Here is an 11,867-nt window from a genome sequence, read left to right as displayed (position 1 = left end):
GCAGGATGGTATTAGTACTTTTACTACTTTTAGTACTTTTTCAAGGACCTGAATACTTTGTCCACCGCTTTACTTGTAATAGAGTATTTTTGAAGGGTAATATTAGTACTTTTACTACTTTTTTTACTACTTTTAGTACTTTTTCAAGGACCTGAATACTTTGTCCACCACTTTACTTGTAATAGAGTATTTTTCAAGGGTGGTATTAGTACTTTTACTACTTTTTTTACTACTTTTAGTACTTTTTAAAGGATCTGAATACTTCGTCCACCGCTTTACTTGTAATAGAGTATTTTTTCAGGGTGGTATTAGTACTTTTACTACTTTTTACTACTTTTAGTACTTTTTAAAGGATCTGAATACTTCGTCCACCGCTTTACATGTAATAGAGTATTTGTGCAGGATGGTATTAGTACTTTTACTACTTTTTTTACTACTTTTAGTACTTTTTAAAGGACCTGAATACTTCGTCCACCGCTTTACTTGTAATAGAGTATTTTTTCAGGGTGGTATTAGTACTTTTACTACTTTTAGTACTTTTTAAAGGACCTGAATACTTCGTCCACTGCTTTACTTGTAATAGAGTATTTTTTCAGGGTGGTATTAGTACTTTTACTACTTTTTTTACTACTTTTAGTACTTTTTAAAGGACCTGAATACTTCGTCAACTGCTTTACTTGTAATAGAGTATTTTTTCAGGGTGGTATTAGTACTTTTACTACTTTTTACGACTTTTAGTACTTTTTAAAGGATCTGAATACTTCGTCCACTGCTTTACTTGTAATAGAGTATTTTTTCAGGGTTATATTAGTACTTTTACTACTTTTTACTACTTTTAGTACTTTTTAAAGGACCTGAATACTTTGTCCACCGCTTTACTCGTAATAGAGTATTTTTTCAAGGGTGGTATTAGTACTTTTACTACTTTTAGTACTTTTTAAAGGATCTGAATACTTCGTCCACCACTTTACTTGTAATGGAGTATTTTTGCATGGTGGTATTAGTACTTTTACTACTTTTTACTACTTTTAGTACTTTTTAAAGGATCTGAATACTTGGTCCACCGCTTTACTTGTAATAGAGTATTTTTTCAGTGTGGTATTAGTACTTTTACTAATTTTTTTACTACTTTTAGTACTTTTTAAAGGACCTGAATACTTCGTCCACCGCTTTACTTGTAATAGAGTATTTTTGCATGGTGGTATTAGTACTTTTACTACTTTTTACTACTTTTAGTACTTTTTAAAGGATCTGAATACTTGGTCCACCGCTTGACTTGTAATAGAGTATTTTTGCAGGATGGTATTAGTACTTTTACTACTTTTAGTACTTTTTAAAGGACCTGAATACTTCGTCCACCGCTTTACTTGTAATAGAGTATTTTTTCAGGGTGGTATTAGTACTTTTACTAATTTTTTACTACTTTTAGTACTTTTTAAAGGACCTGAATACTTCGTCCACCGCTTTACTTGTAATAGAGTATTTTTGCAGGGTGGTATTAGTACTTTTACTAATTTTTTTACTACTTTTAGTACTTTTTAAAGGACCTGAATACTTCGTCCACCGCTTTACTTGTAATAGAGTATTTTTGCAGGATGGTATTAGTACTTTTACTACTTTTTACGACTTTTAGTACTTTTTAAAGGATCTGAATACTTCGTCCACCGCTTTACTTGTAATAGAGTATTTTTTCAGGGTGGTATTAGTACTTTTACTACTTTTTACGACTTTTAGTACTTTTTAAAGGATCTGAATACTTGGTCCACCGCTTGACTTGTAATAGAGTATTTTTGCAGGATGGTATTAGTACTTTTACTACTTTTAGTACTTTTTAAAGGACCTGAATACTTCGTCCACCGCTTTACTTGTAATAGAGTATTTTTGCATGGTGGTATTAGTACTTTTACTGCAATGAAGGCTCTAAATACTTCGTCCACGTTCACTAATCTCTCTATAAGTAGTACATCACTCTCTGAGCTCGCCCACCTCCAGTTTGTGACACACGCTTGGCCGGGAGACGCACCCCGGTGACATCACTGTGACATCACTGTGACATCACAAGCGTCGTTTCCTCCGACTACACTGACCTTGGTGTGTGAAGCCGGCGGAGGGCCCTTTAAAAAAAAAGGCCGCTCGCTTCCCACAAGTCTCTTATCTAAAGGTCGGGACCCTTTCTGTGTTTATCAGTCTCAGTCCTCGAGATAATAATCCCAAAAACAGCGTCTCTGTCTCTCTCTGTCTCACTGTCTCACGCCCCTCTGACCCTGTGATGTCACGCCGACATGTCTCCGACGCTCGGACCACGTCTAGTTTTTACCTTGAAGCATTTCTTGAACTTCTTGGAGACGAAGTAGAGGATTATGGGGTTGATGCAGGAGTTGATGGTCGCCATGTTGATGCTGAAGTAGTCGAGCACCAACAGGAAACTGCAAATGGGAGAAAAAGAAAGAACACATTATATTAAAAAACTACAACTAAAAAAGAAAGGGAGAGGATGACAAAGTGGCACCAAAATGAATGGGAGTCAATGGGATTCTAACGGCTAACTATGTAGCATCAAAATGGCGCCATGGGAGCTACGCTTAGAGAAGCAAGGCAGCTTTATTTCAGCTTTATCTGTATATTTTGTACATTTCAGCAGCAGGGCTTTACACAAACACAGTTAAAACACAGTTAAAAATAAAAACAGATAAAACACATAGGTTTGGAGATAGTGTTGTTGCTAAATGACTGTACAGAGGATTTTAAAGTGCTCATATTCTGCTCGTTTTCAGGTTCATAGTTGTATTTAGATGTTGTACCAGAACAGGTTTATATGGTTTAATTTTCAGAAAACACCATATATTTGTTGTACAATGTTGTACATTGCTGCAGCTCCTCTTTTCACCCTGTGTGTTGAGCTCTCTGTTTTTTTTGGGAGTTGCATATCATCCGTAAGGACTACTAGCCAGTCAGGAGCAGAGTATGAGGGCCCTGACAGTACCTAGGTAAGGACTACTAGCCAGTCAGAAGCAGAGTATGAGGGTCCTGACAGTACCTAGGTAAGGACTACTAGCCAGTCAGAAGCAGAGTATGAGGCCCTAACAGTACCTAGGTAAGGACTACTAGCCAGTCAGAAGCAGAGTATGAGGGCCCTGACAGTACCTAGGTAAGGACTACTAGCCAGTCAGAAGCAGAGTATGAGGCCCTAACAGTACCTAGGTAAGGACTACTAGCCAGTCAGAAGCAGAGTATGAGGGCCCTGACAGTACCTAGGTAAGGACTACTAGCCAGTCAGAAGCAGAGTATGAGGTCCTGACAGTACCTAGGTAAGGACTACTAGCCAGTCAGAAGCAGAGTATGAGGGCCCTGACAGTACCTAGGTAAGGACTACTAGCCAGTCAGAAGCAGAGTATGAGGGTCCTGACAGTACCTAGGTAAGGACTACTAGCCAGTCAGGAGCAGAGTATGAGGTCCTGACAGTAGCTAAGGACTACTAGCCAGTCAGAAGAGAAGAAAAGGTGACAACGTTTAAACGCTGACCACAGACAGGAAGAGATGTGAATGTGTGTGCGTTTCTCCACCTACTTTAAGAGTTCGCAGCGGTTTGCATCATGGGATTTGTAGGCGGTCCACTTCAGCAGGCGACTCAGATGAAGAGGAAACCAGCACAGAGCGAAGATCAGCACCAGGCAGAACACGGCTTTGGCTACTTCCCTACGCTGGAGAGAGGAAACACCAGCTGGAAGTACCGTGTGTGTGTGTGTGTGTGTGTGTGTGTACGTTTTGTGTTAGTCTTTGTGTAAGTGCACATGTCTGTGTGTGTGTGTATTTTTGTGTGTGTGCGTGCATGCGTGCGTGCGTCTGTGTGTGTTTGTGTGTATTTTTGTGTGCGTCTGCGTGTGCATGTGTGTGTGCGTGTGTATGTAGATGTGTGTATGTATATGTTTGTGTGTGTGTGTGTATATGTGGGTGTGTGTGTGTGTGTGTGTATATATATGTGTCTGTGTGTGTGTGTGTGTGTGTGTGTGTGTGTGTGTTTTCTCTGTGTGTGTGTGTGTATGTGTGTATATGTGTGTGTGTGTGTGGTTTTTCTGTGTGTGTGGTGGGTGTGTGTGTATGTGATGTGTGTGTGTGTGTGTGTGTGGTTGTGTGTGTGTGTGTGTATGTGAGTGTGTGTGTGTGTATGTCTGTGTGTGCATGCGCACATGTCTGTGTGGTGTGTGTGTGTGTGTGTGTACATGCGTGCGTGCGTCTGTGTGCGTGTGTATGTAGGTGTGTGTCTGTATATGTGTGTGTGTGGTTGTGTGTACGTGTGTGTGTGGTGTGTGTGGTTGTGTGTATATATGTGTGTGTGGTTGTGTGTACGTGTTGTGTGTGTGTGTGTGTGTGGGTTTTGTGTATATATGTGTGTGTGGGTGTGTGTACGTGTGTGTGTGTGTGAGTGTCTGTGTGTGTGTGTTGTGTGTGGTTGTATGCATGTGTGTGTGTGTGTGTGTGTGTGAGTGTCTGTGTGTGTGTGTGTGTGTGTGTGGTGTGTGGTTGTGTGGTGTGGTGTCTCTGTGTGTGTGTGTGTGTGTGTGTGTGTGTTGTGTGAGTGTCTCTGTGTGTGTGTGTGTGTGTGTGTGTGTGTGTGTGTGTTTGTGTGTGTGTGTGTGTGTGTACCTGTTTCAGGTGTTCACTCAGTGCGACCCTCAGACTTCCTCTCTGGTGTCGCAGCATCTCGCAGGTCATCAGCCCGTAGAAGACGGCGGAGCAGACCACGGGGACGCAGAAGTAGAAACCGAACAGCCACCAGTCCTTCGCATCGCGGTAGAACTGGAAGGTAAATAAAAACAGATAAAAATCAGATAAAAATCAGATAAAAATCAGATAAAAAAACAGATAAAAATCAGATAAAAATTAGATAAAAATTAGATAAAAAAACAGATAAAAAACAGATAAAAATCAGATAAAAATCAGATAAAAAACAGATAAAAATCAGATAAAAATTAGATAAAAATTAGATCAAAATCAGAAGAAATTAAGATAAGAATCAGATGAGAATGACATAAAAATCAGATAAATCTGATAAAAATCTGATAAAAATCTGATAAAAATCTGATAAAAAACTGATAAAAATCTGATAAAAATCTGATAAAAATCAGATAAAAATCAGAAAAAAAATCAGAAAAAATTAAGATAAGAATCAGATGAAATGACTTAAAAATCTGACAAAATCAGATAAAAAACAGATAGAAATCAGATAAAAAACAGAAATAAATCAGATAGAAATCAGATAAAAATCAGAATAAAATCAGAAAGTAATCAGAAAAAAATCAGATAAAAATCAGAAAAAAATCAGATAAAAATCAGACAAAAAACAGACAAAAATCAGATAAAAATAAGATAAGAATCAGATAAGAATGAGATAAGAATCAGATAAGAATGAGATAAAAATCTGATAAAACAGATTAAAATCAGATAAAAATCTGATAAAAAACAAAAAATCCCAAAGTGCTTTACATAAAACACACAAGATGAAACATATTAAAACACAGTAGTGTGCAATGTAAAATTACAGAGTAACACAGTACAATACACACACTGTTACACACTTCACTGTAATTTCTACAGTCACTTCCCACAACATGTCCAGTAACACGCCATCATTTTCTGTTCTGGTTAATTACTGTGATAAACATTGCATTGTGGGTAATGACATTTAATTTACAGAGATTTACTGTATATTTTGAATTTGCGGTAAAGTTCAGATTGCAAACTGGAACTTGGAAAAACTGAAAATTGGAGAACGTTCGAGAGCAAAACTCAAAACCTTTTTATTATATCTGTAAAAATCAATAACAGAGTCCAGAATGAAAGTCTGCAGAAATGTGGCGGGTTGTGTTTTTTCAACTTTTCTGGCCTTTTTTTCTGATGTTTTGTAGCTTTTTTTCCAACATTTCTAGCGGTTTGACATGTTTCAGACACTATTGGCGGCTTTATTTCAAAGTTTTAGAAACTTGTTGATACGATCTTGAACTTTCCTTTGCTCCTTAGGCCTGCCGGAGCCCCGAGCTTTTGCCTATCCTGCCTATCCCGCGTTTAGACAACGCAACGACGGGTTTACAGCCGCCGGGACCACTCACCGTCATGAAGGGCGTCTTGGCCTGCAGCATGCAGGTCGTCATGGTGACGTTCCTGTAGTCGAAGCTGACCATGCTGAAGCCGACGGCCTCGGGCACGGCCAGCGTCAGGGACAGCAGCCAGATCGCCACGATCTCCGTCGCCGTTACCATGGGAACGCCGTTTCCCTGCACCCGGGACCAGGACGCCACCGCACGATACCTGGGCACACGGGTACGGTTTTAACGACATACTGACACACGGGTACGTTACATACAGATACACACGTGCTCCAAGTAGTGACACTGAATCAATCAGCTTCCAAAAACATGCAACAACGGGGTGAGCGAAGGGATAAAAATGTAGTTTGTGAGAGTCTCGTCGCCCGAAAAACGCCTCCGTAGGTCGTTGGTTGCAGCAGCAATCACGACTCTTTTCTTTTTACGTTTAAAGAGTTAAAAAAAAGTGTTTAAAAAGCATCAGAAAAGTGTTTAAAAAGCAACAAAAAAGTGTTTAAAAAGCATCAGAAAAGTGTTTAAAAAACATCAGAAAAGTGTTTAAAAGCATCAGAAAAGTGTTAAAAAGCAACAAAAAGTGTTTAAAAAGCAACAAAAAAGTGTTTAAAAAGCAACAAAAAAAGTGTTTAAAAGCATCAGAAAAAGTGTTTAAAAAAACATCAGAAAGTGTTTAAAAAGCACAAAAAAGTGTTTAAAAGCAACAAGAAAGTGTTTAAAAAGCAACAAAAAAGTGTTTAAAAAGCAACAAAAAAGTGTTTAAAAAGCAACAAAAAGTGTTTAAAAAGCAACAAGAAAGTGTTTAAAAAACAACAAAAAAGTGTTTAAAAAGCATCAGAAAAGTGTTTAAAAAGCAACAAGAAAGTGTTTAAAAAACAACAAGAAAGTGTTTAAAAAGCATCAGAAAAGTGTTTAAAAAGCAACAAAAAAGTGTTTAAAAAGCAACAAGAAAGTGTTTAAAAAGCAACAAAAAGTGTTTAAAAAGCAACAAAAAAGTGTTTAAAAAGCAACAAAAAAGTGTTTAAAAAGCATCAGAAAGTGTTTAAAAAGCAACAAAAAAGTGTTTAAAAAGCATCAGAAAAGTGTTTAAAAAGCATCAGAAAAGTGTTTAAAAAGCAACAAAAAAGTGTTTAAAAAGCAACAAGAAAGTGTTTAAAAAGCAACAAAAAAGTGTTTAAAAAGCAACAAAAAAGTGTTTAAAAAGCAACAAAAAAGTGTTTAAAAAGCAACAAAAAAGTGTTTAAAAAGCAACAAAAAAGTGTTTAAAAAGCAACAAGAAAGTGTTTAAAAAGCAACAAAAAAGTGTTTAAAAAGCAACAAAAAAGTGTTTAAAAAGCAACAAAAAAGTGTTTAAAAAGCAACAAAAAAGTGTTTAAAAAGCAACAAAAAAGTGTTTAAAAAGCATCAAGAAGTGTTTAAAAAGCAACAAAAAAGTGTTTAAAAAGCATCAGAAAAGTGTTTAAAAAGCAACAAAAAAGTGTTTAAAAAGCATCAAAAAGTGTTTAAAAAGCAACAAAAAGTGTTTAAAAAGCAAACAAAAAAGTGTTTAAAAAGCAACAAAAAGTGTTTAAAAAGCAACAAAAAAGTGTTTAAAAAAGCACACAAAAAAGTGTTTTAAAAAGCAACAAGAAAGGTTTAAAAAGCAACAAAAAAGTGTTTAAAAAGCATCAGAAAAGTGTTTAAAAAGCATCAGAAAAGTGTTTAAAAAGCAACAAAAAAGTGTTTAAAAAGCAACAAGAAAGGGTTAAAAAGCAACAAAAAAAAGTGTTTAAAAAGCAACAAAAAGTGTTTAAAAAGCATCAGAAAGTGTTTAAAAAGCAACAAGAAAGTGTTTAAAAGCAACAAAAAGTGTTTAAAAAGCAACAAAAAAGTGTTTAAAAAGCAACAAAAAGTGTTTAAAAAGCAACAAAAACGTGTTTAAAAAAGCAACAAAAAAGTGTTTAAAAAGCAACAAGAAAGTGTTTAAAAAGCAACAAGAAAGTGTTTTAAAAGCAACAAAAAGTGTTTAAAAAGCAACAAAAAAAGTGTTTAAAAACAACAAAAAAGTGTTTAAAAAGCAACAAAAAAGTGTTTAAAAAGCATCAAGAAAGTGTTTAAAAAACAACAAAAAAGTGTTTAAAAAGCATCAGAAAAGTGTTTAAAAAGCAACAAAAAAGTGTTTAAAAAGCAACAAAAAAGTGTTTAAAAAGCAACAAGAAAGTGTTTAAAAAACAACAAAAAAGTGTTTAAAAAGCATCAGAAAAGTGTTTAAAAAGCAACAAAAAAGTGTTTAAAAAGCAACAAAAAAGTGTTTAAAAAGCAACAAAAAAGTGTTTAAAAAGCAACAAAAAAGTGTTTAAAAAGCATCAAGAAAGTGTTTAAAAAGCAACAAGAAAGTGTTTAAAAAGCAACAAAAAGTGTTTAAAAAGCATCAGAAAAGTGTTTAAAAAGCAACAAAAAAGTGTTTAAAAAGCAACAAAAACGTTTAAAAAAAACGTCATAAAAGTGGGAATAAAGGGCGAAAAAGTGTGGGAAAGAGGCCTTGATGTTGACAGCGTTGAAAAAACATTTTAAAAAAGTACAAAAATACGTCAGGAATAGTGTGGAAAGCATCAACAAAAGTGTGGAAAAAAGGTTTTAAAAAGCGTAAAAAACGTGAATAAAAACACAGAAGAAGAAAGCGTTAAATAACATGGAAAAAAAACAAGACAAGTTTTTGGGAACAAAGCAGGAAGTAGACTGACAAAGTAAGAGCGCCAAATATAATATGATGTAATATAGTATAATATGATATGATATAATATGATATAATATAATATAATATGATATAATATAATATAACATAAAGCCAAATTACCATGCAAGGAATTACCGTAAACACAGATATACAGTATATATAAATATCTGAGATATACAGTATATATAAATATCTGAGATATACAGTATGTATAAATATCTGAGATATACAGTATATATTAATATCTGAGATATACAGTATATAAATATCTGAGATATACAGGTATATATAAAATATCTGAGATATACAGTATATATAAAATATCTGAGATATTACAGTATATATAAATATCTGAGATACAGTATATATAAATATCTGAGATATACAGTATGTATAAATATCTGAGATATACAGATGTATAAATATCTGAGATATACAGTATGTATAAATATCTGAGATATACAGTATATAAAATCTGAGATATACAGTATATATAAATATCTGAGTATACAGTATGTATAATATCTGAGATATACAGTATTATAAATATCTGAGATATACAGTATGTATAAATATCTGAGATATACAGTATATATAATATCTGAGATATACAGTATATATAAATATCTGAGATATACAGTATATATAAATATCTGAGATATACAGTATGTATAAATATCTGAGATATACAGTATGTACAAATATCTGAGATATACAGTATGTACAAATATCTGAGATATACAGTATGTATAAAATATCTGAGATATACAGTATGTATAAATATCTGAGATATACAGTATATATAAATATCTGAGATATACAGTAATATAAATATCTGAGATATACAGTATATATAAATATCTGAGATATACAGTATGTATAATATCTGAGATATACAGTATGTATAAATATCTGAGATATACAGTATGTATAAATATCTGAGAAGTACAAACTGTTTAGAAAGGTACTTTAAAATGAAACACAAATGTTTTAAAGTTGAAATTCAGATCTGGGCATCACAGTTGAATATGTGTGTGTGTGTGTGTGTTGTGTGTGTTGTGTGTGTGTGGTGTGTGTGGGTGTGTGTGTCACAGTCAAATACCGTTGTTGTGTGTGTGTGGGTGTGTGTGTGTGTGTGTCACAGTCAAATACCGTGTTTGTGTGGTGTGTATGTGTGTGTTTGCATGTTGTGTCGTGCGCGTGTGTGTGGACATCACAGCCGAATACTGTGCGTGTGGGTGTGTGTGTGTGTGTGTGTGTGTGGTGTGTGTGTGTGTGTGTGTGGTGTGTGTGTGTGTGTGTGTGTGTGTGTGTGGGTGGTGTGTGTGTGTGTGTGTGTGTTGTGTGTGTGTCACCGTCCACACTCAGAGCACACAGGTTGAGGACGGTGATGCCGACCGAAGCTTTCTGCAGGAATGGAAACAGCTTACAGAGGAACAGACCCAACACACTGTCGGCAAACGGCCACTGCATCGCCAGGAGCTGCACACACACACACACCACACACACACACACGCAACACACACACCACGCACACACACACACAACACACACACGCACACACGCACACACAGATTAACATAATATATCAGTGTGCTATATCAGTCAGTGGGATATTTTAGTGCCGTATCTGTGTAACACTCACCCTCTTAACTGATACACACACAGACACACACACACACACACACACACACACACACACACACCACCCACACACAACACACACACAGAGCTACATATGGGGAGGTTGTTTTGTATCCCATGATGCTGACTGTGTCCACTTTTGTAATGACACGTCTTCCAGCGTAGAACAACTCAAGACTCATCACAAAACCATGCTTCAGCACCTCATCATATCCCTCCGCCAACCTGTTTACTGAGTTACCGGCAGAGCACAACCTGTTAGATAGTCCCTGTTAACTCAAGGAACAGAATCCACTATAAAGCTACAAATGATGGACATACGTGACTTATTTCAGTAACCCTAAAAAAAACCTCATCTCACATTCTTCCCTTTCTTCAGATGAAATGTCCCCATTTCAAATAAATATGAGATTTATTGAAATGGGGACATTTTTCCCTTCAGATGAAATGTCCCCATTTCAAATGAGATTTATTGAAATGGGGACATTTTTCTCTTCAGGTGAAATGTCCCCATTTCAAATGAGATTTATTGAAATGGGGACATTTTTCTCTTCAGGTGAAATGTCCCCATTTCAAATAAATATGAGATTGACATGGGGACATTTTTCCGCTTCAGATGAAATGTCCCCATTTCAATAAATCTCATCTTACATTCAGATGAAATGTCCCCATTTCAATAAATCTCATCTTACATTCAGATGAAATGTCCCCATTTCAAATAAATATGAGATTGAAATGGGGACATTTTTCCCTTCAGATGAAATGTCCCCATTTCAAATGAGATTTATTGAAATGGGGACATTTTTCCCTTCAGATGAAATATCCCCATTTCAAATGAGATTTATTGAAATGGGGACATTTTTCTCTTCAGGTGAAATGTCCCCATTTCAAATGAGATTTATTGAAATGGGGACATTTTTCTCTTCAGGTGAAATGTCCCCATTTCAAATAAATATGAGATTGACATGGGGACATTTTTCCGCTTCAGATGAAATGTCCCCATTTCAATAAATCTCATCTTACATTCAGATGAAATGTCCCCATTTCAATAAATCTCATCTTACATTCAGATGAAATGTCCCCATTTCAAATAAATATGAGATTGAAATGGGGACATTTTTCCCTTCAGATGAAATGTCCCCATTTCAAATGAGATTTATTGAAATGGGGACATTTTTCCCTTCAGGTGAAATGTCCCCATTTCAAATGAGATTTATTGAAATGGGGACATTTTTCCCTTCAGGTGAAATGTCCCCATTTCAAATGAGATTTATTGAAATGGGGACATTTTTCCCTTCAGGTGAAATGTCCCCATTTCAAATAAATATGAGATTGAAATGGGGACATTTTTCCCTTCAGGTGAAATGTCCCCATTTCAAACAAATATGAGATTGAAATGGGGACATTTT

The 11,867-nt window shown here is 35.5% G+C and overlaps 1 protein-coding gene across 1 annotated transcript; it reads right to left on the bottom strand.

Annotated features, from left to right (window-relative positions):
- Window positions 1-2,317: 2,317 nt before the first annotated feature.
- On the bottom strand, window positions 2,318-10,319 carry LOC116679404 (endothelin-1 receptor; the record flags this gene model as incomplete). The annotated part of the gene is given in 5 exon segments (XM_032509052.1): window positions 2,318-2,426; window positions 3,568-3,701; window positions 4,645-4,797; window positions 6,108-6,309; window positions 10,172-10,319. Coding segments are annotated over 5 exon segments (714 nt in total), but the record flags the coding sequence as incomplete, so codon positions are not given.
- Between the last annotated feature and the right edge of the window lie 1,548 nt (window positions 10,320-11,867).

Source organism: Etheostoma spectabile, unplaced genomic scaffold, assembly GCF_008692095.1.
Source record: "Etheostoma spectabile isolate EspeVRDwgs_2016 unplaced genomic scaffold, UIUC_Espe_1.0 scaffold00012005, whole genome shotgun sequence".
NCBI lineage: Eukaryota > Metazoa > Chordata > Actinopteri > Perciformes > Percidae > Etheostoma > Etheostoma spectabile.
Note: the sequence above shows the minus strand (reverse complement) of the source record. Positions and strands in the feature narration are given on the sequence as shown.